Source organism: Chiloscyllium punctatum, chromosome 30 (genome assembly GCF_047496795.1).
Source record: "Chiloscyllium punctatum isolate Juve2018m chromosome 30, sChiPun1.3, whole genome shotgun sequence".
Taxonomy (NCBI): domain Eukaryota; kingdom Metazoa; phylum Chordata; class Chondrichthyes; order Orectolobiformes; family Hemiscylliidae; genus Chiloscyllium; species Chiloscyllium punctatum.
The window spans coordinates 21,814,821-21,842,604 of NC_092768.1; the positions used below are offsets into that span (position 1 = coordinate 21,814,821).

The 27,784-nt window shown below is 46.2% G+C and overlaps 1 protein-coding gene across 1 annotated transcript in view; it reads left to right on the forward strand.

Annotated features, from left to right (window-relative positions):
* Positions 1 to 27,171, forward strand: part of LOC140455262 (zinc-binding protein A33-like) — a 260,630-nt gene extending 233,459 nt beyond the window's left edge. Inside the window, exon 6 of the mRNA XM_072549997.1 lies at positions 27,096 to 27,171. Coding sequence (XP_072406098.1) covers positions 27,096 to 27,133 — 38 coding nt within the window. The 3' untranslated portion in view covers positions 27,134 to 27,171. The remainder of the gene's footprint in view (positions 1 to 27,095) is intronic.
* The last annotated feature ends 613 nt before the right edge of the window (positions 27,172 to 27,784 follow it).

Genomic DNA, 27,784 nt, shown 5'->3' on the forward strand with positions numbered 1-27,784 from the left:
CATCTTTGACCTCCATATAAACTGGAAGATGGCCCAGGTGACTGCAGCAGCACAGGTTCTGGGAACAGGCAAGACCTATGCCACGTATAACAGCAATGACAGTGCCTCACACCTGATGACCAAGTTTTTTCCCACGATGGAGAGCGACCGTAGCTTCCATCTGCCCAGTTTCTGCCTGATTTTGTTGATACACTTCTCCCAAGACTTGGCGCACGCCCCAGCCCCCCCGAACCAAATACCCAGAACCTTCAGATGGTCGGTCCTGATGGTGAAGGGGATCGAGGATTGGTCAGCCCAGTTCCTCAAGAGCATGGCCTCGCTCTTGCCTCGGTTTACCTTGGCCCCTGAGGCCTGTTCGAACTGGTCACATATACACATGAGTCTGTGCACAGACAGCAGATCCAAGCAGAAAACGGCGACGTCATCCATGTCGAGGGAGGCCTTAACCTGCAAGCCCCCGCTGCCAGGAATAGTCACCCTTTTCAGGCTCGCATCCTTCCTGATGGACTCAGCAAATGGCTCTATGCAGCACACAATCAAGGCAGGAGAGAGGGGGCAGCCCTGTCTGACTCCAGATCTGACTGGGAAGCTATCTGATTCCCAACCATTGATTGAGACCGCACTGACAATGTTGGTATAGAGCAGTCTGATCCAATTGCAGACTCCCTCTCCAAAGCCCGTTTTGGTGATGACATCTCTCATATACCTGTGTGATATCCTATCAAAGGCTTTCTCTTGGTCCAGGCTGATCAGGCAGGTGTCCTGCACGTATGCGACCGTATCCCTGAGGAGTGCGAGACTCTCAGTGATCATCCTGCCCGGCACAGCTTCCACAAGCACCTTATGCTGTCCCAATGTCTGATATGTTCAAACAAACCATTCCCACTGAGTCCTGTCAGGGGCACTCAACCTTCAAAATCTTCCCCTTTTATTTTGTGGATGTGGTTAATTACAGAATTGGTACGGTGCAGGAAGTGGCCATTCAGCCCATCATGTTTAGCACTGCTCCCTGAGCATTTTAACTCAGTGTCAATACCTTCTCATTTCCTCATAACCCTGTACATTGTTTCTATTTGAATAATTACCCAACACCCTCTTTACTATGTAAATTTAATCTTTCTCCATACCACCAGGCAGTGCATTCCAGGCCTGAGCCACTCACTGAGTCAAAATCTTTCCTCTCATCTTGAATTTGCTTGTTTTGCAAATTCCTTTAAAACAGCAGCCCTTGGTCCATTCACACTGGGAAGAGTGTTGCTTGCCTACTCTTTCCAAACCTCTGAATAATTTGGAAAACTTCCATCAAATCGCCTATTCTACTTCTTCCCTCCAAGGAACCCATGCCCAACTGAATCTTTCTTGATAACTGAAATTTCTTGTTTTGGGAACCATTCTAGTAAATCTCTTCTGTTCTCTGTCCAATGCATTCACATTCTCTTCATTACGTAGCACCCAGAACTGCACACACCACTTCAGCAGAGCTCTGACTCCTGTCATATACAAGTTCAGGTGTGGCAGGGTAAGACGCTCCAACCAGAGCACATCTGCTTGCCTGTTCCCTTTTCCTTTTTTCCTCTCTTTGAACTATGTCTTGTCTCCGTCTGCCCCCCCGACACCCCTCCCCACAACTCTTAACCTCTCCGGAGAAAGAAGTGATGGATGGGCCGAATCCCGGGGTGAAGGAGGACTGACATACTCGGAGCGACAGATGGGCCGAGTTATGAACGTCGATACCTGGGAATCCTGGGGCGGAAAGAGGTGGAGGTGAATCCCAGTGCAGTGTGACTGACCTTGCTTTTAAGTGCCAGTGAGGAGAGGACTAGAGGTTGGAACGATGTTCGGCCTGGCACCATGTGATGAGTTGCTGCTTCTGGAATTCTTTACTAGAATATAATTTACATTCCTTTCAAAACTGGACCGTACTTGATATCTCTTTCACAATGTGTAAGTAATGATACTACTTTCCTTTCAATCCTCTTTGTATAACAATATTTATTTTACTCTAAGATTTATATCTAGCTACTTCTGCCTCCCATGGCGCTATTAAAATGCAGCCATTGCAAAGGTTTTTCACTGTACTCCTGTACTTTTGTACTGGAGTACAACTGACAATAAAAGAGATTTGAGTCATCATCATTTTCCTGCTCCTTGTACTCTGTATTCTTGGGTTAAAGTAAGTTGTTGCACATCATGTGGTTTGGGGTTTATTGTTCCACAGGAAAGGTGGGTTTTTTGTGCTGTGTTTGTGCCTTGCAGCTCACTGACCCCTAGTTTTGTATCAGTTGTACCCTCCCCTAAATTCTATCAAGAATTTCAGTTGCATCTTCTCCAGTGAAAACAGGCACATGCATTCTCTGCCTTGGCCAGTTCCTTGTTGCTGATTAGATTAGTTTAGGTTCCCAACAACTCCACACTGCCTCTCTGAAGAGTAATTATGCACTCCAGACCATGCGGCGCCCACCTCTCCCTGAACAACTCCAGGGTGTCGGTGGATACCACGTGCTCCTTCTCCAGACACACCCGGGTTCTAACGTAACCGAAGAAGAGGGGCAGGCAGTCGGCCATAACTTTCCCCTCCACGGCCCGTTGCCTGGACCTGTTTCTGGCCAGTTTTTCATGCCCAGGATCAGAAAAACTTCTGCTTATATCTGTCATCTAGGGATCCTTCATTGGACCAGGTTAACAGTAGGTGGATTTGCCATGCTAAATTGCCTGTAGCATGGGAAAAGCAGGATTACAGAGATAGGTTATGGGGATGGGTCTAGGTGGAATGCCCTTTGGAGGGTTGGTGTGAACTTGTTGGGCTGAATGGTCTGTTTCCATGCTGTAGGAATTCTATGATCCTTCAGGGGGTAAAGACATCAGGGTTGCGATATCCACCATGGCCATCTCAGATTCCAAGATTTCTTTGATACTAGATGGAGGGATAGAACCCACAGGTTCTGACAGCCTTGTCGGATCAGTTGTGTAAATTTGCAGCTTTCATGTGATCCAGGTGCTTGTTCAGAACTTCCCTACCTACCCAAACCTTGTACAACATGGAACCTGACCTTGCATTCACTCTTACCCATGCAGGGTCATTTTAGCGGTTTCAGCACCAAATTTCATCCTCTGAAGTAAACAGCCTCTCTTATTTAGAGGAGTCTTGTGTCTGGCATTAGTGTTCCAGATGCCATTTCACCTTTCAACTCAGATCTGGGGAGATCAGATTTAACCTGCTGTAGAGTCTTTTTCCCATTAGCAACTCTGCTGGAGCTATCCCTGTAGTTGTATGAGGGTTGGTCCTATAACAGGAATTGGGACAATTTGGTGTCTAGTGAAACTGTATGTTGTTTCTTCAAGTCTGCTTTACATGTTTGGACTGCTCTTTCTGCCAGACCATTGAATAATGAATAGTATGGAGCTGACTTTACACTGCAAAAGCTGTTCAACTAGTGGGTGGCACAGTGTTTAGCAGTGCTGCCTCACAACCCCACAGACCTGGGTTCAATTCCTGCCTCAGGTGACTCTCTGTGTGGAATTTGCACATTCCTCGAGATGCTCTGGTTTCCTCCCACAATCCAAAAACGTGCAGGTTGAATTGGCTATGCTAAAGTGCCTGCAGTGTTAGGTGAAAGGGTAAATGTAGGGCGGTGGGTCGTGATTTGGCGGGTTGGTGTGGACTTTTTGGGTTGAAGGGCCTGTTTCCACACTGTAAGTAATCTAATCTGAATCTTAGTAAACTTTAGGAAATACTCAAATTCCCAGCTGATAAATGATGGCCCGATGTCTGTGACCAGCACTTCTGGGAGCCCGTGTACTGCAAACAATTCTCACAGCTTTTCTAACATTGTTCCCATGATCGACAATTGAACTCTATGCACATCCAAATATTTTAAATGGACATCCACAATGACTAAGAACATTGAGCCCATGAAAGGACCTGTGTACTCAATATGTAACTGAGTCTCAGCCATTCCCACAAATATGGTGGCGCCGCTGGTGGTACTCTTTGTTCTTGTTAGCATTCTGGGAACTGCCCCCTAATGTGGCTTTCTCTGCATTAAATCCTGACCACCAAACATAACTTCTCACCAACATCTTCATATTGGACACCCCTCGGTGATCCTGAAAGGTTTCAATTCAGGTTGTTGTGGCACTTTTGTTGCCTCTATCAATACCAACTGTTCTAATTTTGACAGCAACAGATCTTTTTGCGGGCACAGTCAGATATTGTCAGTGGTGACTGGAAGGGTGTCCAGAAAGTTTAAAACCAGAACAGACTCTTCCAGTGGTGGCACCATTGCTGATATATCTGACAGTGGGAGGCAGCTCAATGCATTTGCTTTTGCGACTTGGCTTCTGGATGGTGTTCCAACTGTAATTATATGCATTTAGAATGACAGACCACCGCTGAATGTGACCTGAAGCCAAGGCCAATATGATCTTGTCCTCTTTGAATAGCTCGAGCAAGGATTTGTGGTTCATTACTGTCACAAATTTACATCCTCAAAGGTATCAGTGGAACTTTCTCACACCAAAGAAGACTGCCAAACCTTTGTTCACTATCTGTGTCTATTTGCACTCTTATCAGCTAATGTCCAGGAAGCATGGGCTATTGGCTGTTCCTATCCATTGAACCAACCTGTGAGCCACACTACCCCAATACCAGAAGAGGAGGCATCACACCAGATCTTGTTTGGGATCATAGGCTGCCAACATCCCGAAGTTGATGATAGCTGTTTATTCTCTTCCCTAAAGGCTACTCTTGACTATGAGACAATTTCTAAGGCTGACCTCTTTCAATGGCAGATATAAGGGGAGAAGAATGGAGTCCAGATTATGGATGAACTTTCTGTAATAACTCATCAAATCAAGGAAAGACTGAAACTCCAGAACAGGGATGTGATTTTTAGGCACCTTTGATTACTCTCACTTTTCCTTCCAATGGCTGTAACACAGTCTTGTCAACTCTGTAGCCCAAGTAGGTAGTTGGGGTGCCTGAAACATACAATTTTCTTTTCTAAGGCATATGCGTGCCTTGGGGAAATGTTTATGGTTTAGGTACAAGTTATGTAAGTCCTCTTTATTGTTCTTCCCTGTTATTAGCCCCTCATCCAGATAAATGGCAACCTAGAATAGATCTTGTAAAATGTACTCCAGGGTCTGCTAAAAATGGCACAGGCTTATGACACCCCAAATGGCAGTCTCACATATTAATACAGACCCTTATGGATATTAATTGTAGCACACCTCTGGGAATCCCCATTTAATCATAAATGCAAGCATGTCCAGCTTTGTGAAGGACAGCAGCAGCAGCGCCAAGCCCCATCCTCACCAGCTTTGTGTATAAATTCTCTATGTGAGAGACTGGGTATTTATCCAGCTGTGAGAAGCAGTTTATCATTTGCTTAATATCCCCACAAAGCTGATCTGATCTGTCGAGCTTCACAATTGTTAAGACTCACACAGCCCATCCTGCAAACTGGACTGGTTTACAATTTCTTCAATTTCCAGCCCCCTGATTTCTGCTTTTACTCTTGCACACAAGGCAAATGGCACTCACTCAGGCCTTGCAGAATCATGAAATTGCTTACTACTCGACTTGCAAAGTGGTCATGGCTCCTTTGATAGTTCCCAGATGTTTCAGAGAATCTTCAAGGTGCTTAATTAGGACTCCATGCTGGCAGCCATTTTCTAAATAAAAAATCAAATGGGTCAAGCTTCTTAAATAACAGCATGATACCAGAAATAGTTCTGAATATGGCACTGGGATACCATACCTATTACAGAAACATGGCCCTGGGATTGGCAGGACTGGAAGCTTAATATTCCAGGGTATAGATGCTCATATGAAGGATGGAGAGGGGTGTGTGTGTACGTGGGGAGGGGGGGGGGGGGGAGGGGGGTGCAGAGTGGCATGTTTGGTTACTGATAACATTATATGTACTGTCGATAGTGAGATATCCTGGGAATATACTGAGTTAAGTTATTTAGGTATAATTGAGAAATTAGGTGGATAGAGTTTGTAAGAAGGCCTATGGAGTATTATCGTTCATTAGCAGAGGGATTGAATTCAAGAGTCGTGAGGTGATGTTGCAGCTGTACAGGACTTTGGTTAGGCCACATTTGGAGTACTGTGTGCAGTTCTGGTCGCCTCACTTTAGGAAAGATGTGGAAGCTTTGGAGAGGGTGCAGAGAAGATTTACCAGGATGTTGCCTGGAATGGAGAGTAGGTCGTACGAGGATAGGTTGAGAGTTCTCGGCCTTTTCTCGTTGGAACGGCGAAGGATGAGGGGTGACTTGATAGAGGTTTATAAGATGATCAGAGGAATAGATAGAGTAGACAGTCAGAAACTTTTTCCCCGGGTACAACAGAGTGTTACAAGGGGACATAAATTTAAGGTGAAGGGTGGAAGGTATAGGGGAGATGTCAGGGGTGGGTTCTTCACCCAGAGAGTGGTGGGGGCATGGAATGCGCTGCCCGTGGGAGTGGTAGAGTCAGATTCATTGGCGACCTTTAAGCGGCATTTGGATAGGTACATGGATGGGTGCTTAATCTAGGATAGAAGTTCGGCACAACATCGTGGGCCGAAGGGCCTGTTCTGTGCTGTATTGTTCTATGTTCTATGTTCTAACAAAGGGTATGATCACCTTATTGGGATTGTCTTACAGGTCCCACAAAAGTCAGCAGGAAATTGAGAAGTCAATTTGAACGGAGATCTCAGATATCTGTAAGAATAATAGGGTGTTAATGGTAGGGAATTTTAACTTTCCAAACATAGACTGGAACTGTCATTATGTTAAGGGCTTGGATGGAGAGGAATGTTTTAAGTGTATACAAGAAAATTTTCTTATTCAGCATGTGGATGTACTGACTCGAGAAGGAACAAGACTTGACCTTTTCTTCGGAAATAAGGCTATGCAAGTAACTGAGGTGTCTGTGGGGAGCACTTTGGGGTCAATGATCATAAGTCTCTTAGTTTTAAAATAGTGATGAAAAATGATATTCCTGATCTAAAAGATGCATTTCTAAATTGGATAAGGCTAATTTTGAAGGTATTGGGGTTTCAAAGGCTTTGGGAGAGGTTATTCACAGGTGAAGGGACAACTGGAAAACGGGAAACATTCAAAAAATGAGAAAGTCCATTACTGATACAATAGACAAACATTTATTTTGGTTTGAGTTTGCAGTGACAAAGGAAGGCTACGTCTATACCCTGCTACATCTTCTCCTAGAGAACAGTGAATATTATCCTCCAGTCCCGCAGATCAGTGCACTCAATAAAGATGGTGGCAGTAACCTCATCACCTGAGGCCCGCAGCCGGTTTTTTTCCGTTTGCTGTAAAAGCGGGAGCAGGAAGTTCAATCTGGAAGCACACTTGTGCACAAGTTGTTCATGGAACCTCCCAGTCGATACTTTCTTTTCTTACAATTACATTTTAGTTTGCTCAAAAACTGCATGAATCCCTCTAAGATTAGAAATAGAATCAGTCTGAACATTGGGACACAGACAGACAGACTTTAACCTAATACCTTCAATGTATTATCTGAGCATTTCACTAACAGCGACACTGCGTCTGCGCGCAAACTCCAGCAGGAGGAATATCAAGAATCGCCCTGTAGTCACGCCCCTCATTCACTCCGATTGGTTGGAGAACCACTCCCTCTGGGTCCTCCGCACGCGACCTCTCTTTCTATTGACCGGATCTGCCGTCGATCACCCCCTGGCCCGAGGTGATCTGGTTAGAGACAGAAACAGTCGAAATAATCCTGAGCATGCGCAGTGTTTTCACGTTCACCAGCTGGTCCTCAGCTCCAGGAGTGAGGAAGGAATGTGTCACAGGCGGCCTCCTACATGGTTCACAGCTCCTGAACCTGGAACACAAGCTCTTTTGCAACTGGCGTTAGAGTCAGCCAGAACAACGAAGTTGTCAAATCAGAGATTAGGGTCGAACAAGGATCTAATCCTGATTGAAAGTTAAATGGCTGCTTTAAATTTCCAGTCTGAACATCACTGTGGTCGTCATGGTCCGAAAATTCAGAACATCTGATCCTCTCAGCATAATGCAATATCTTGCACTTACATACAAACTTTTACAGAATGTGCAAAAACACAAAATGTGGAGAAATTCGGCATCTCGTCTTGTTCCAGATAACCAACATCTGGAGTTCTTTGTTTTACTTTCACATATCAATCCACCCAAAGTGCCTCTCAGATGCTTGAAACATTGACTTAAAGAGGTCTATTTTCTCTTGCACATCTTACAGAATGTTGGAGAGATTTTGGGAATGAATTTCGAAGCTTGACTCCTTGGCAGCTGAAAAATCAATGCACCAATAATGGCAAAAATTACCCAACACCAGGTTATAGTCCAATAGGTTTGTTCTGAAGCACTGCTCCTTCATCGGGTGATTGTCTTTGTACACTCCAGTCCAATACTGGCACCACCAAATCATGGCTACCAATAATGGTAAGCATAATACCTGAGAAGGGATTTGGCAAGTGTGTAAAGGAAGTGGAATTGGAGAACTGCAGGGAGCTCAGAGGGTCTTCAGAGTGGAGGAAGTTCCTGTGTCATTAGGTTAACAATGCCTAACCAGGCTCTTTTAGCGTCTGGTCAAAATTATGATCACGTTTTTCAGTTGACCCTGTCACCCTGTTTAACCAGGTAATCTCTTCCATTCATTTGGTAATCTTGTGTGAGACTGCGTCATAACTTGTTGACTGTAACATTTAATGTAACTATTTCAGATTTAAAATATTCGAAGAATTTCTTGGTTCTGCAATCCCAACACATGACATAATCTTTATTAATAATAATTCAGTTCCCAACTTCATCTGTCATTTCTGCCTGGAACTGTGATTAATTATCGAGCTCTTGAGCAGTTGGGAGTGTATTTAAATATAGTTGCAGTCTATACCAGTTCCCCAGATTCAGTCACAGTTCCTGGCAGTCCTCCAGTCTCGTTCCTCATTCACTCCCATTGGTTGGAGGACCAGCCCGTGACTGCAGATAGAGCAGGTTCCACGGCACAAGGAATTGTAGGTATTCTACTAGCCATTAGCGAATGTTTTACAAGTAGCTGTATCTGATTCGGGGAAATGGTTGGAGAATGGGAATGCAATGTGGAATGTTCGCTGAACATCTATAGAAGGTGCAGGGAGAGCAGAAGAAATATGGAGAATATACAATGTGTGATCAGTTTCTCAAGGTTTCGAATTCAATGTTGAAAACTTGAGACTGTAAAGTCTCTAAATAGCAGAAGCGCAGAGAGCTGTGATCAGACTGGCAGATTATACAGAGTGATGGGATGTGAAATTCAAAATATTGGAACGTAAAAGGATCTCTGCTCATGAAGATAGATGATTTTCTACCTGTCGTGGAGGTCTGGGTAATACAAATCGCCATTATTATCGAATTCTGATCAAACTACGAACTAGAGCAGAACGACAATTGTAAAGAGAAATTTCAGTTCTGACAAATGGTTTCTGGGCTCATTTTTAATCTCTGTCCAAGTGCTGCCAAAGCTGCTGTTTCTCCAGTGCTCTGGTTACAGAGAGGAAACGAATTGCTCTGTTACAGATTAATTGGATGAGACGGATTGCCTAGATTGGCAAAGAACTCCAGAAATTCAGAATGGTGTTCGTTGAAGATTGACTTTTAACTTCGCTATTCTGCATTCCCATTCTCCAATCATTTCCCCGAATCAGATACAGCTACTTGTAAAACATTCGCTAATGGCTAGTAGAATACCTACAATTCCTTGTGCCGTGGAACCTGCTCTATCTGCAGTCACGGGCTGGTCCTCCAACCAATGGGAGTGAATGAGGAACGAGACTGGAGGACCCGGCGAAGCGAGAGCGAGAGCTTCAGAGAACTTATTATTTCAGCCCGTTCTGCCTCCATTACCAAAGCCAAGAGCTACTAGATTTTTCAAACAGTATGAGCAAATTACACTGCCTATACACTCCCGTTTAATTATATTCCTCAATACCGCTATAACACGCTTAATGCAATAAAATGTCCTGAGATAAATCAGATAGTTTCAAGAAGAAATATTAGGCACCCAGTTATAAAGGGTGTCATTAGAAAGGACAGTTAATCGAAGTGATCATCGTTAATTGGGAAAGAATAGAGGAGAGGTTTCGGTTCGGAATTTCAGAGCTTCACACAAAGTCATGGCCACCACTGGTGGAATAATTAAACCCAGGGAAACAAAAGAGGCCAGAATGAGAGGAACCCAGGGCGTGATGTGATTGAGGGTGACAGAGATAGGGAATGGACAAGGCCATGCACAGAGTTACTAACAAGGATGTTAATTTTAAATCTGAGGCATTACTTGCTCAGGGGCCAAAGTCGGTCAAGAACTTTGACAGGACTTCCAGGTTTAAAAGATCTTGCATTTGAATGAAATTGCTTATGTTCAAGCAGGTGAGTTAAGTGAGCCAAAAGGATGTCAAGTTAAAGTATTGGAGTTCTTTGAAGAAGTACTTGTGTTCCGGGGAAAAGAGAACTCGTAAATGTATTGTACCTAGATTTCCAGAATTTGAACTGGGCTACATCCAAGGTTACTACAGAAAACAGAAGTTCACAGTGTAGGGTGTAACTTATTGCCATTGATAAGAGATTGGTTATCTTACAGGAAACAGGAAATAGGAGTAAATGGGTTTTTTCAAGCTGGCAGGATGTCACAAGAGATATGCTACAGGAGACGGTGCTGGAGCCTCAGTACATCACAATTTGTGTGAATGGTTTGAATGAAAGGATGAAAGGCCTGTTAGCTAACTTTACTGATGACACAAAGAGAGGTAGGAAAGTGAGTTGTGAAGGAGCTGATATAGTATATGGAAATGTTAAGTGAAGGGACAGAGATCTGACAAATGGAGTAGAATGTGGGAAAGTGTGAAATCGTCCATTTTTGCAGGAAGCATTTAAAAAAGCATATTATCTAAATGATGAGAGTTTGCAAAGAGTTGCAGCGAGTTCTGGGTGTCCTTATTCATGAAACACAGAAGGGCCAAAACTCAGGTATAACCCCAAAGTAATCAGGAAAGTTAATAAGCATGTTATGCTTTATTGCGAGGGGAATTGAATGCAAGAGGAGGTTCAGTTACACAGGACATTGGTGAAGCTGCATCTGGGGCATTGTTTACAGTATTGGTCATTGTACTCAGAGAGGGATATTAATGCATTAGAAACAGTTCAGAAATGGTTTACATGACTAACAACTGTAATGAGTGATTGCTGTATGAGGACCTGATGGACAGGCCTGTATTTTCTGAAGTTCAGAGTCCTGATTTGCTTCACTGAAATGTAAGTCCATGAGTGAACTTGATCATGCGAATGTTGAAAGGTTGTTTCCTCTTTTGGGAGAATCTAGAATTAGATTCAGACAGAGATGAGGAAACAGTTTTTTCTCTGAGGGTTGTGAATCTTTGGAATTCCCTTTCTCAGAAGGCAGTGGATGTAGAATTTTAAGATATCCTTAAGGCTCAATTCCTCTTGTTATGAAGGCCAGCACGCTATTAGCTTTCTTCACTGCCTGCTGTACCTGCATGCTTGCTTTCATTGACTGAAGCACAAGAACACCAAGAACTCATTATAATTCCCCTCTACCTAACTTTACTCCATTTAGGTTGTAATCTGCCTTCCTGTTCTTGCCACCAAAGTGGATAACCATACATTTATCCACATTAAACTGCATCTGCCATGCATCCATCCACTCACCTAACCTGTCCAAGTCACACTGTATTCTCATAATATCCTCCTCACATTTCACCCTGCCACCCACCTCTGTGTCATCAGCAAATTTGCTAATATTACTTTTAATGCCTTCATCTATATTGTTGATGTATATTGTAAACAGCTGCGGTCCCAGCACTGAACCTTGTGATACCCCACTGGTCACCGAAAGGGACCCGTTTATCACTACTCTTTGCTTCCTGTCAGTCAGCCAATTTTCAATCCAAGTCAGTACATTGCGCCCAATACCATGTGCCCTAATTATGCTCACTAATCTCCTATGTGGGACCTTTTCAAAGGCTTTCTGAAAGTCCAGGTACACTATATCCACTGGCTCTCCCTTGTCCATCTTGAGGATGGGCAATCAGTGCTGGCTGAGCCAGTGACACTCACGCACCATTAATTAGTTGTCTTAAAAATTATAACTTAGCAGCTGGTATCAATGTGAGTGTATTTGCTGCTTTCTGGATGTGGACAGTCATTCTCTGTCAACTCAGATTTGTGTTTATTTTTAGTTCAGGAGGAAGCATCTCGAAAGAGGAGGTGGAACATGCACTTTCTTGAAAAGGATTGAAATTTGATGAAATTACTCTGGTAAGTCTTTGTGGTGAATTCATGATAAACTGGTTAATATTTACAGGATTAGTGATGAAACTGGTAATCAGCTGTCACTAACAGATGGCGTCTGGTTCATTGAAAAATCCAACATCCTTTTACTGTTTCCAGTGTGGACAGAAATGGTGGAGGCCATTAAACCTAATAAAAGGTCAGATAAGTACCTTAGTGCTGATTATAATTTATAATTTAATGTGTTACATATGCAAATATCAAAAAGTATATTTAGGTACTCAATTATCAAGAAACCTGGATTAATATGGCCTTGAATATCATTGCCATCAAGGCAGCATATGACTGAGTGTGATACCAACAAGCCTCAGTGAGACTGGAATCAGGCGAAATTTTCCATTGGTTGGAATTGTACTGAACACATTTGAGAATAGCTATGATTATTTTGAGCTCAAACATTTCCATCACTGGCCATCACAACATCAGCTCCTCATTCCTGTGTCATAGCTCAACGATCTGCAGCTTGTTCTTCGGGAACGTTCCCTCTGATTCATGCCGAGATGGTGAGGTTTGTTGGTGATTGCGCAATTTCTGGTACCATTTGCTACCACTCAGATCGAGAAGCAGTTCATGGTCAGATACAGCAAAACCAGACAATATTAGCACTGATGAGTGACAAGTAATGATCATGCCCATAAAAGTGACAAGTAGTGAGCATCTCCAACAATACAGAATCTATACATGAACCCTGACATCCATGGTAATGCAATTCATCACCATCACTACAATATCCTGGATGTTAACATTGATGAGAAACTGAACTGGGTCAGACATACATACATCGTCCCCCCAACTCACTCTTCCCCACATATTCACATCCCCCCAATATACACAAAAGCTCACACACATGTACATACACAGACACAGAGCTACACACACACACACACACACACACACACACACACACATCAGTTCTCCATACATACCTTAGATTGTAGGATATTACAGTACAGAAGCAGGCCATTTGAATCACATGTCTTTACTGACTCCAAAAGGGATAAGCAGTTAATCCCAATCTTCAGCCCTTTCTCCATAGTCCTCCCTCTCTCTCTCTTCCACCCCGTGGAAACAGAATATCCTCCTAAACCCTGTGAAAGTTGTTTCTTATTTTGAACACCCAACAATAAGGTTACCTCTTCACCTTCTCTGTGTCAAGGAGAAGACCGATTACACTAAACCTTTCCTTCACTCATAAAATCCCTCATTGCATAGTAGATTTCCTTTGAACTCTCCACGACTTTCACATCCTTTCTTAAATTAGGTGCCCAAAACTGAACACAATACTCTAAATGTGATCTGACCAATGATTTGTAGAAGTGTTACATCACTTCCTTGCTTTTATGCTCTGTGCCTCTATTTATAAACCAAAGGATCCCACAAGTAGCGTTAACAAATGTTTCAACTTGCCTGGCAACTTTCAGAGAAACATCCACATGAACCCCAAGCTCCTTCTACTGCTGTACTCTCCTCAAAGTTGTACCATTGAGCCTGTTTTGTCTCTCCACACTTCTTCGGCTATTATATGTTAACTCACATTTCTGTGCAGTAAGATAACCAGGGAAAGAAGACACATTTGTGACCAAGGAGCCACTCTCTATGTGTAGAGCCAGAGGACATTGGTAGTGTATTAAATGAATTCACTGCAGACTTCACTTGGGAGAAGGAGCATGTTGATACAGAATTTGGGAAGAGGTCCAGTGAAGTCTATGAGCAGATTTACATGGGCTGGGGTGGGGGTGCTGGCGGGTGTGGGGGGGGTGGGGAGGAGGGGAGAGGAGCTAAAGCAGATATTTTGACAGTGGACGATTCCCAGGTCCAGACAAGATATATTTGAGGTTGCTGTGAGAAGCAGGGAGGAAATTACAGGGGCTCTGACCCCCAGTGTTAAATTCCTCTTGGACCACAGAGAAGATGCCAGTGTACTGGAGATTAGCTAAAGTGGTTCCACTTTTCAAGAAGGTTGTCAGAGATTAACCAGGGAATTACAGACCAGTGAATCTCACATGAGTGGTAGGGATACTACTGGAAAAAATCCAGGAGGGGCAAGATGTGATCAAGGAGAGCCATTTGATGGAATCTTTAAGGGGGTGACCATGTTTTAGGTTACAAGAAGTTATCAATGTGTTGGTCAAAAGCACAGATCAATGGCAGATGGAATTTATTCCTGAAAGGTGTGAGGTGATGCACTTTGGAAGAAGTCACAAAACAAGGGTACTCAATGAATGACAGAAAACTAGGAAGCTCCGAGAGATCATACATCCATGAAAATGGATGAACATGTTAATATAAAGTTAAGAACGTGCTTACATTTATTAGCTGATACAGAGATGATAAGAGCAGGGATGTTATGTTTAAGCTGTACAGGAGTTTGGGTTGGCCCCACTGGAGTACTGTTGCAGTTCTGGTCTCCTCACTAAAGAAAGGATGTGGTTGTAAAGTGGGAGTGTGTAGAGGAGGTTCACTGGCATATTCCCTGGGCTCAAACATTTTAGCTATGAAGAGAGTTTGGATAGGCCTAGGTTGTTTTCTTTAGAGCAGGGAAAGCTGGGGAGGGATAGGGAGCAGCTGCTGTCCTTAGTTATAGGGTCAATAATGAGGGGACATAGTTTCAGATGAAGGACAGGAAGTTTCTGCAGTATTTGAGGAAAACCTTTTTCCACCAGCACTGCCTGGGAGGGCACAACATATTAAAAGTATATGAATGAAAACTTGAAATATCATTGGCAACAGGCCAAGAGTTGGAAAGGTGGATTCCTGGAGCTATGCTGGTGCAAAACCAATGAGTTGAAGGGTCTTTCCTGCGCTGTATGACTCTGTGACTCATATTTACGTGTAGTTTATTTACTGTAGTACGGAAATTATACATTCAAACAGACTCATGTGACAATTTATGGGGCAATTGGCTGAGAAATGTTCAATTTTCACCTGGTCATTCTGAATATTTTCTATTTTAGGTATTTTTATTTTAAAAAGTCTCTTCAGCAAAAATGGTTGCTGCCTCTGGGCTAGGCTGATACGGAAACAATGCTGACCAGAACAAAATATTGTGTGTCCATCATCAGCAGTAAAGGCTGTAGCTTAAGCATGAGAGCAGAAAGAGGGGAGTGAAACAGGGAAATAAAATGTGTTGATAAGAGACTGAGAAAGACCTTGCTGTTACATTGCTTCGTGTTATTGCCTGGGATTTCCTCAGCACTTCATAATCAATGGATTATTTTTTGACATGGGATTAATGTTGTTAGCAACTTTTGAAATTGCTCCTAATAATGATTGGATTGAATTTGTTTGAAAAGGAGAGATTAAATTCACTTTATGAATTGACAATATGGCAATATTTGAATGGTCATGCTAACTGAAATATTATAATGTAGTTCCTACAGTCTCTTCTATTTTATAAACCATGGGAAAGCTCTTGTTAAATTGGCTTTCAGATTTTATACACAGAGAGAGGCCATTCAGTCTGTCTTGTCTGTTCTAGCTCTCTTACTAGCAATTCACTGTTGGTATTTATCTGTTTTTTCCCACTAGTCCTGCAAATGTTTGCTCTTCAGTTAGTGGTCCAATTCTCTGTTGAAAGACATGATTGCCTTTGCATCCACCAGACTCTCAGGCAGTGCATTCCAGATGTTATCCTCTCACCACTGAAATACATTTATCTTCATATATCTGTTCTCATTGGAAAGAAGAAGGCTAAGGGGGGATTTGATAGAGACATACTAGATGATCAGAGGATTAGATAGGGTAGACAGTGAAAGAATTTTTCCTAGGGTGATGGCGTCAGCTTGTACGAGATCACATAACGACAAATTGAGGGGTGATAGATTTAAGACAGATGTCAAACGAAGGTTATTTACACAGTGCATTGTAAAGGCGTGGAATGCCCTACCTGCTAATGTAGTAAACTCAGCCACATTAGGGAGATTTAATCAATCCTTAGATACGCATATGGATGATTTTGGGATAGTGTAGGGGGACAAGCTGAAAATAGTTCACAGGTCGGCACAACATCGAGGACCAAAGGGCCTGTTCTGCGCTGTATTGTTGTATGTTCTATCTATGTTCTATCTCAGGAAAAGGAGGTACTTGAGCTTGTTCTTGACCATTTCCACCAATGGGTTCAGTTTCTCCTGATTAGTTGTGTCCAGAGCTTTCATTATTTTGAATTATTCTAACAAATCTCCTCTCAGCATTACCTTCTCTAAGGAAAACAGCCCCAGGTGTCCTATCCACATATTGAAGTACTTCACTCCTGGACACATTCGACCCTCTTAATCTTTCCTGCAACCTCTCTAATGTTGTTATACTCTTCTTAAAGTGGGATGCCCAAATCCAGATGCAATGTTCCAGTTTAGGAGAAACCAGACTTTGGGACCCTCTTTGCTTGGAATATATTAAGCTTCAAGACTCAGAATCTGTGAACAAAGACAAAGTATTCAGGATAGTGGGAAGGAAACTTTCATGGCACTCAGCAGGACTGAGGATATTTCTGAATATTGGATTCCTGTAACTGTCAGGCTTGTGAGAAACAGGATATATCTACCTAATAAAGAGGGCCTAGGGAGGAAGATATCCAGATTGTTACAATCATCACCTACCAACCTACTGATCCTTCTCTACCTGTCTGTAAACATGTTACACCATCAGATTGTTCCATAACCAATAGTTTCCAAAGCATATTAGTTACCTTCACACAAATGAAAAATTAAAATCCCATTTACCTCGACTTGAGAACACAAATTTCCAAACTATAACATTGTAAATCTTTGTCCTAGTTCCTGCAAGAATAAAAAGTAAAATGGTAACTTTATATATCATACATACTTTAATTTTTCAATTGCTGTTATCCATATCACAATGCCTATTCTATTTATTAAAAAATCACTCAGACTGTGAGAATTCACATGAAATACTCAAGAGGTGTCCATAACAATCACATTCTATACAAGTCCATTTTGCTGATATCATATTGTTTTCCTCCTTGTTGGATCATGACAAAGCATCTCTGGTAATAACATTTTTTCATGTAAATGATGGATTTTCAAATTATGTGGTTGCCAAATTAAACTCCATGGAATCATCTGAAATTCTTGCGATAAAATCTCACTGAAAATAAATGATTATGGTCTCTGTACATAACAGTCTTTGCAGAGTTGTTAGAGTTTTAGAGTGCAAAATGCTGTAGAGTCTTTACTTTGATAGTCAAATATTCTGTTGGCATGAAGTTTGTTCACATCAAAAACAACTGACTGACTATTCCATCCCCATCTTGTTCCCTTATAATAACATTGCACCAACATTAATATTGTTGGCATCAACAGCAGTTTAAATGGTTTATCAGAATTCAGTGTTACTGATGTGATAGCACAGATTTCAACTTGTCAAAGATACTCTGATTGGAGTATCTCAAAGATACTCCATTCAAAATGGTTCCTTTTTTGAAACAAACTTGTCAAAGAATTGAATACAATGCTGAAATTCAGATTAAAGTTCCAATAAAATCCACTCATAGAGTCATAGAGATGTACAGCATAGAAACAGACCCTTTGGTCCAACATGTCCATGCCGACCAGATATGCCAACCCAATCTAGTTGCACCTGCCAACACCCAGCCCATACCCCTTCAAACCCTTCCTATTCATATACCCATCCAGATGACTTTTAAATGTTGCAATTATACTAGCCTCCACCACTTCCTCTGGCAGCTTATTCCACACATGTACCACCCTCTGTGTGAAAAAGCTGCCCCTTTGGTCTCTTTTATATCTTTCCCTTCTCACCTTAAACCTATGCCCTGTGGTTCTGAAGTCGGCCACACCAGGGAAAATACCATGTCTATTTCCCCTATCCATGACACTTATGATTTTATAAAACTCTACAACGTCTCCCCTCAGCTTCTGACATTCCAGCCAAAACAGCCCCAGCCAGTTCAGACCCTCCTTATAGCTCAAACCCTCCAAACTTTGCACCATCCTGGTAAATCAAGTGTAGCTCCTGGTTGACCCCCACAGACTCCGGGCCTGGCCTGATCATCAGCAACAACCAGGTAAAAACAATGACTGCAGATGCTGGAAACCAGATTCTGGATTAGTGGTGTTGGAAGAGCACAGCAGTTCAGACAGCATCAGAGGAGCAGTAAAATCAACATTTCGGGCAAAAGCCCTTCATCAGGAATACAGGCATACAGCCTGAAGCATGGAGAGATAAGTGACAGGAGGGTGGGGGCGGGGACAAAGTAGCATAGAGTATAATAGGTGAGTAGGGGTGGGGATGAAGGTGATAGATCGGGGGAGGAGGGTGGAGTGGATAGGTGGCAAAGAAGATAGGCAGGTACGACAAGTCATGGGGACAGTGCTGAGCTGGAAGTTTGGAACTAGGTTGAGGTGGGGGAAGGGGAAATGAGGAAACTGTTGAAGTCCACATTAATGCCCTGGGGTTGAATTCCGAGGCAGAAGATGAGGCATTCTTCCTCCAGGTGTCTGGTGGTGAGGGAGCGGCAGTGAAGGAAGCCCAGGACCTCCATGTCCTCGTCAGAGTGGAAGGAAGAGTTGAAATGTTGGGCCACAGGGCGGTGTGGTTGATTGGTGCGGGTGTCCCGGAGATGTTCCCTATAGCGCTCTGCTAAGAGGCGTCCAGTCTCCCCAGTGTAGAGGAGACCACAAGGGAGCAATGGATACAATAAATGATATTGGTGGATGTGCATAAAATCTTTGGATGTGAAAGGCTCCTTTAGGGCCTTGGATGGAGGTGAGAGAGGAGGTGTGGGTGCAGGTTTTGCAATTCCTGCAGTTGCAGGGGAAGGTGCCAGGATTCGAGGGTGGGTTGAAGGGGGGGGGTCATGGACCTGTCCAGGTAGTCATGGAGGGAACGGTCTTTGCGGAAGGTGGAAAGAGGTGGGGAGGGAAATATATCCCTGGTAGTGGGGTCTGTTTGGAGTTGGTGAAAATGTTGGCGGAGGATTCGGTTTTATGCGAAGATTGGTTGGGTGGAATGTGAGCACCAGGGGTATTCTGTCCTTGTTACGGTTGGAGGGGTGGGGTCTGAGGGTGGAGGTGCAGGATGTGGACGAGATGCGTGGGAGGGCATCTTTAACCACGTGGGAAGGGAAATTACGGTCTCTAAAGAAGGAGGCCATCTGGTGTGTTCTGTGGTGGAACTGGTCCTCCTGGGAGCAGATATGGCAGAGGAGGAGGAATTGGGAATACGGGATGGTATTTTTGCAGGAGGTAGGGTGGGAAGAGGTGTAATCCAGGTATCTGTGGGAGTCGGTGGGTTTGTAAAAAATGCCGGTATCAAGTCGGTCGTGATTAGTGGAGATGGAGAGGTCCAGGAAGGGGAGGGAGGTGTCAGAGATCGTGCAGGTAAATTTAACGTCAGGGTGGAATGTGTTGGTGAAGTTGATGAATTGCTCACCCTCCTGACGTGAGTACGAGGTGGCGCCAATGCATCAGCTACAACCCCCCGGTCCCCTCCCCCCGAGCCTCCACATTCCATTTCACCTTGCTGTTCCCAGACAACCCATTCCCACACCACCCCATGTGGACTCTGCCTTCGGCTTTCCTCCTTGCCTCCTGACCCCCAACATTGATTCTCACCGTGGTCCTGTACAATCACAATGATGATCCCTGTCAATAACTCCCACCCTATAAACTTTCATACTCTCCCATTCTGTACTGCCTGCCACCTCCTAGGGTAATATCCCCCCATCACTGTCCTCATCCCCAATTCAGAACATGCTTTCATCTACACCCCAACACTGAACGCCCCCCAACCCCTGTTTATCATAGTGACCCCTTTCCACTCCAGCCCTCCTTATGCCCTCCTGCCGATGTACACCCCCCCCCCCAAGGCTGACTGCTGTCCACCATTGGTTCATTTTAATGGTGATTCCCCAAGTAAAAACTGTCTAGAGCCTGGCCACTTTCCTTACAACTGCCTGACTGACACTGTGTGAGTCCCCTCACTGCTTACAATAGCCCGACAGGACTGACTGTGATCCTCTCCCCAGACTGTACTCAGACAGAGCCCCTGACCGTCAACACCCCAAGCAGATGACTGACTGTGGCCTGGCACCTGGATTGCGTGCAGACCTTTCACTGACTTGATGGTACTGATGTCCATTGACTGACGGCAGACCTTTCTCCCATTTCCTGATGCTTTAGTTGAGTTCGCTATAATCCGTGACATGGAACTCCCTGAAAAGAATCCTCTGCTGTTGACCCCAGGTGTGTGGTTGAGGCTGGGCTGTATCTGCCTGGTGATCCCGGGACCACACCGTTCACTCGATGTGGGGAAGGGGTCAGGGGTCAGAGTTCATGACTTCGAGGAGTACTGGGCGTCGATCGGGAGCACCGCCGAGTTAAACGGAGGGGAGGGTGGAGGGAGACGTGGTGCTCGGAGTACCCCTCATCCCCATCAGGGGAACACCAGGAGTTTTTCAAAGTGGAGCTTTGTCACTGAGACAGAGTCCAGTTGGTTATGGACCAGTGGACTTCTCTACTGCTTCTGGTCATGTCTCCCATGCAGCTGTTGGTAGCTCCAGGAATGGACAAGAACACGAAGAGGCTGTGCGTGGGATTCCTTTGCATTGTCCTCAGTAGGTGGAAGGGAAAAAAAAAGAGTCCCCGATGTGGACCCGGCCCTGCGGGGGGTGTATGAAGAGAAGAAGACTGCACTCCAGCATCTGCAGCTCACTGGATCCTGGGGTGTGTACGTGAGATCACGGATCCAGTTCCTTCAGGATCCCGACCCCCATCTCCCCCTTCTTCTACTCACTGGGAAAAAGGCCCAGGATCCACCAGCATCTCCCTGTACTGCTAGCTCATGACGGATCCCTCGTCTCAGATCCGGAGGGAATCAGGGCCCAAGTGAGGGCCTATTATCGGGCTCTCTTCTCTCCGGATCTGTCCAGTGAGGAAGCTCGCAGAGTTCTGTGGGAGGAGCTGTGGCAGGTCAGCCCTGAGGGCGCCAAGAGGCTCAATGCCCCTCTGAGCTTGGAGCTGACCCGTGTCCTCGACCGTCTTTCCAGGGGCAAATCCCCAGGGCTGTACAGGCTGACTGTGGGATTCCTCGGGGCATTCTGGGATATCCTGGAGGAATGTATCATGACTGGAGAGATGTCCCTTTCTTGGTGCAGGGCCTTCATCACTCTGTTGCCTAAGAAGGGGGATCTCCATTTGTTAAAGAATTGGTGCCCAGTCTCCCTCCGCAGCACAAACTACAAAATCTTCACCAGGGCACATTCGACTCCCCTTGGCACCTCAGGACTCTGTCAGCTTTCGGGTTTCAGACACATTTTGTTGCCAGGATCTGAGTTCTGTACGCCGCCGCGCAGTGCCTAGTGAAGGTTAACGGGTCCCTGAAGGTTCCCCCACGCTGTGGGAGAGGAGTGTGTCAGGGCTGGCCCCTGTCCGCCCAGCTTTCTTCTCTCTGTGTGGAGCCATTCCAGTGCCTCTTGTGTGAGCGGTTTTCGGGTTTGGCTCTGCGTGGGCAAGGTGATTTTTCCGGCTTACATTGACACCGTGTTCCTCATGAGCACAGACCCAGCTAAGCTGTGGAGGATGCGTGAGTGCCAGGAGGTCTACTCTGCAGCGCCCTCCACAAGGATCAACTGGAGCAAGAGTTTGGGAATTCTGGTCGGTCCATGAGGATGGAACCCCTGCCGGAGGAGCTCCGGTGCTTCACGTGGAGTCCCACTCCCCTCGTCTACCTGGGAATCCACCTTCATGCTGGGAATTGGCACGAGTTGGAGACCAAGGTGACCACTCCCCCAGCTCGCTGGACAGGACTGCTCTGAGTGATGTCCTACAGGGTGCGAGTGCTGCTCAGAAAGCAGCTGGTGGCCACCATGCTATGGGACTGGTTGGTCACTTTGGGCCCTCCCCCTGGCTTTATCACCGCCATTCAGAAACAGCTCCTCGAGTTTTTCTGGGACAAGGGGCAACACTGGGTTTGGAGTCTCCTGCTTGAGGAGGGTGGTCAGGGGCTGGTGTACCTTCACACCCAGGGAGTGACTTTCCACCTTCAGACCCTACAGCGATACCTTTCCATCGAGCCTCCTCCAGGGTGGGGCACCCTGGTGACATATTGCTTCCGTCAGGTGCACGGCCTCCATTGCGACACACAGTTCCTGTTCATGGAGTGGTCCCGGCTTCGGGTCTTCTTCCAGGAATTGCCTGTCCCCTACCTGGAGCCCAATCACAGTCTGGGACACGGTCAGCTCCCCCCACCCAGGAGCTCTCCCCCTCAGGGAACAGGTTCCTCCTCGAGCACGGATTGTGCTGGCTGAGGGAGGAGAGAGCTCGGGATACAGGGCTGACCAGAGTCAGGGACATGCTGGATGGGAGGGAGTGGGCTGGATAACACCGGAACAGTTGACAGTGAGGGAGTGGGTCCACCTCCGGTTCCTGATCCGAACTGTCCGGAGTCTGACAGACAAGGCACTCAGCCCCGCGACCTCGCGTACACTCGAGGGGGCTCAGGCATGTGGTGGGCTCCCAGACAAACTGGATGTGAGTGTAGGAGGGATGGTTAGTAAGGTTACACATGACACTCCAATTGGAGGTGCAGTGGACAGTGAAGGAGGTTACCTCAGTGTACACAGGGATCTTGATCAAATGGGCTAGTGGGCTGAGGAGTGGCAGATGGAGTTTAATGCAGATAAACATGAGATGCTACATTTTGGAAAAGCAAATCAGAACAGGACTCATACACTTAATGGTATGGTCCTGGGCAATGTTGCTGAATAAAGACCTTGGAGTGTAGGTTCATTGTTCCTTGAAAGTAAAATTGCATGTAGACAGGGTAGTGAAAAAGACATTTGGTGTTGCTCAGTGCTTTGAGTAAAGGTGTTGGTGGGGGGTGGTTGGGGGTGGTGGTGGGGGGGTCATGTTGTGGCTGTACAGGACGTTGACTAGGTCATGTTTGGAATACTGCGTTCAATTCTGGACTCCCTGCTATAGAAAGGCAGTGTTAAACTTGAAAGGGTTCAGAAAAGATTTACAAAGATGTTGCCAGGATTGCAGGGTTTGAAAGATAAGAAGAGGCTGAATAAGCTGGGGCTATTTTCCCTGGAGCACCTGAGGATGAGGCGTGACCTATGTGAGATTTATAAAATCATGAGGGGCATGGATAGTGTCAACAAACAAAGTTTTCTCCCAGGTAGGGGTGAGTCCTGAACTAGAGGACATAAGTTTAAGTTGAGTGGGAAAGATTTAAAAGGGATTTAAGGGCCAATCTTTTCACATACACTGCCATCTGTGCATGGAATGAGCTGCCAAAGGAAGTGGTGGAGGCTGGTACAATTAGTACATTTAAAAGGCATTTAAATGGGTATATGTATAGGAAGGGTCCAGAGAGATATGGGTCAAATGCTGTCCAATGGAATCAGATTAATTGAGGATATCTGATCAGCAGTTGTTTGTTTCCGTGCTGTGCAACTCTATGATACTAAATTCTTAAGTCTATGTATTATTTATGTTTCCAGAGTGGAAGGGAGTTCGTGAGTGTGAAAGTGAGTTCTTCACTTATTTTTTAACACACAGGAGGGAAAGAAACTCAAAAGCTGACAACTCAAAGCAATGTCCGTGTGAAAATCCCATGTGAACATTGTACATCAGAAACAGGAGCAGGAGTGACCCCGAGACTTGCTCTGTCATTCATAAAGATGGCGGCTGATCGGATTGTGACCTTAACTCCATTTTCCTGCCTGACTCCCACAACCTTCAACTCCCTCATTGATCAAAAACCTGTTTAACTCAGATTCGAATACATTCAATGAACTGGGCTCCACTGCTCTCGAGGGGAAGAGAATTCCAAAGATTAATGAACCTGAGACACAAAATCCCTCCCCATCTCCATGTTAATTGGCAGGGCCCTTACTGTGAAACTCTGTCCCTGGTTCCAGGTTCCCCCACGATGGGAAACAGCCTCTCAATGTCTACTCTGTCAACACCTTCACAATCTTATACATTTCAATAAGAACCTCTCGTTCCTCTAAACACCAATGAGTACAGCCCCAGCCTGAATCCTTCCATCACAAGGGAACAGCTTCATCCCAGGAACCCACCGAGTGAACATTCTCTGACCTGTCCCCACTGCTTCAATAAAGCTCTTTCTCAATGGCCCTACTTCGGTCTACCCAGTACCAGCTGGATTCCTTTCCATGACATTGGATTTCAGGAGATTTAATTGGTATTTTGAGATCAGATTCAGCATTTCTATTTTCAATTTTGTGAAAACACATTTCACTCCCCCATGATATTGGAAAATAATGAATGACAGTGGGACTCCAACAAACAGGAGCTTGTTCTCACTGAGGCAGCTGGAGCTATATCCCATTGGGTGTAAACTGAGAGAAAAATCCCAAATAAGGCTGGAATAACATAAAAGCAGTGGATTTAGAAAGGGAGACATGAAGGATTTAAATTTGAATAATTTATTTTCTGTGTTTGCAGGATTTGGCATCACTCTCAATATCCACAGTTATTACCCACCTCAAATTACACTTCTCAATGTGATACTGACCCACATTCCTGTGCTCAGTACACACGTCCCTCTAACACACCAACACCACCACTACCGTTACCTCCACAGACACTAAACCTCACACCCAAAGCTCACACAAACACAGTCCCTCCACACATACACTACTCACAATCCCTCCGCACTCTCACAATTCCACAATTCACTCCCACATCCTCAAATCACCTCAGCCTGCCCCCCCACACACACACTAACCCTGCAGCATGTTCACCCCTGTCCAACATACTCACCACCCTCATTCTAACACACACAAACACACCCTGCAGTGTTTACACAGACAGACCTTCACACTCACCACACGCCAACACACCCACATACCTCCATTTACTGACACATCCACAACCACAGACATACACGCACTCCTTCCCCAACAACGCAGCACCGCCACATCCTCCTATTCACTTATATCCCTCCCACACACATGCCCCTCCCCCACATGCACATCCCCCTCCCACACACACTGTTCCCTTTCCACCATACACACATCCCCCTCCCCCCACCACACACACATCCCCCTCCCCCACACACACATCCCCCTTCCCCTGTCCCCGACACACATCCCCCTCCCCGTCTCCCACACACACGCATCCCCCTCACACACATACACACATGTCCCACCCTGCCCCACACACACATGTCCCCCTCCCCCCACACGTTCCCCCCACACATGTCCCCTTCCCCCCACACACGTTACCCCCCCCACACATACATCCCCCTGACACATACACACATGTCCCCCTCCCACACACACATATCTCCATCCCCCCCACACACACATCACATCCCCCCCACATACACACATCCCCCTCCCCTCCCCCCTCACACACATATCCACCTCCCCCCCACACACACCTCCCCCACCCCCCATACACCTCCTCCTCCCGCCCCCCCACACACACCCCTCCCCCCACACACAAATCCCCCTCCCCACGTCCCCTTCTCCACCCCACACACACGTCACCCTCCCCCACACACACGTCACCCTCCCCCACACACACATGACCCCTCCCACAGACACACAGGACCCCGCGACAAACATACGTTCCTCTCCCCCCAACACACACGACCCCCCCAACACACACACATCCCCCTCACACATACACACATGGCCCCCTCCCCCTCACACGTCTCCCTCACACACACACACACTTCCCCTCCCACACACACATCCCCCCCCACACACACATGTCCCTCTACCCCCACACACATATCCTCACGCCTCCCCACATACACACATCCCCTACCTTCCCCACCCACACACACACATCCCCCTACCTCTCCCACCCCACACACACACATCCCCCTACCTCCCCCACCCACACACATCCCCCTACCTCCCCCACTCCACACTCATATCCCCTACCTCCACCACCCACATATCCCCCTATTCCCCCACACACATACCCCTCCCCCCACACACACCTCCCACACACGCACACACACATCCCCCCCCACACACACATTGCCCTCCCCTCCCTACACCACACACCCCTCTCCGGCCCCCTCCCCACACACGTCCCCATCCCATCCCCACCCCAGACACACTCCTCCCCTCCCCACCCCACATTCACCTCTCCCCACCCCACACCACCCCATCCCCACCCAACACACCCCACACCTCTCCCCACACACATCCCCTTCCCCACAAACAACCCCTCCCCCTCCCCTCCCCACACACATCCCCTCCCCCCCCTCCCCACACACATCCCCTCCCCCTCCCCACACACCTTCCCCTCCCCTCCCCTCCCCACACACCTCCACTTCACCTCCCCAAACACATCCCCCTCCCCCTCCCCACACACATCCCCTCCCCCTCCCCACACACATCCCCTCCCCCTCCCCACACACATCCCCCTCCCCCTCCCAACACACATCCCCCTCCCCTCCCCACACACATCCCTCTCCCCCCACACACACATCCCTCTCTTCGTCCTCACACACATCCCCCTTCCCTCCCCACCCCACACACATCCCCCTCCTCTGCCCTCTCCACACACATTCCCCTCCCCTCCCCTCCCCACACACATCCCCTCCCCTCCCATCATCACACACATGCACCCTCCCCTTCCCACACACATCCCCTTCCCCTCCGCTCCCCACACACGTCCCCCTCCCCAAACACCTCCCCCTCCCCACACACATCCCCCGCCCACATACCCAGACCCAGGGACTGTCTCTAATTGTCTGTGTTTCTCTCCCAGTCTCTGTGACCCTGGATGTGGAAACAGCGAATCCCTAGCTCGTGGTCTCTGAGGATCTGAAGAGTTTGAGTTTGACCCAGACCCGGAGGAGTCTCCCTGACACTGAGAAGAGGTTTACAAACTGGGACTGTGCCCTGGGATCACAGGGATTCCCATCAGGGAAACATTACTGGGAGATGGAAGTGGTGGGGAATTGGTGGTGTCTGGGAATAGCCTGAGTCTGTGGAGAGGAAGCACTGGGTCAGTCTGATTCTGGAGAATGGATTCTGGATCATGGAGTGGAATGAGAATCAGTTTTATATAAACACTTCTCCTTAATCTCCTCTCCCTGACTGTCAGATCCCCAGGAAGGTGGGAGTTTATCTCAGTTATGAATCTGGGACAGTTTCATTTTACAGCGTGGACACCAAGTCCCATCTCCACACCTTCACTGGGAATAAATTCATTGGGAAACTTTATCCTTTCTTCAGGACCAGGGATTCAAACCAGTTTCTGAGAATCAGCTGTTAAAGGGGCGGGACCTCCCTGACGTCACAGTGACCCCCGGGTTTAGGGTCTGGGTCAGGGATTGGGGTCAGAAACCTTCCATTGACAACAGGATGTTACTGAATGTGTTATTGAATTCTGAGATTATACTTTGTAACATCACAACCAAACTGTCAATAAATCAGATACAAATATAAATGTCA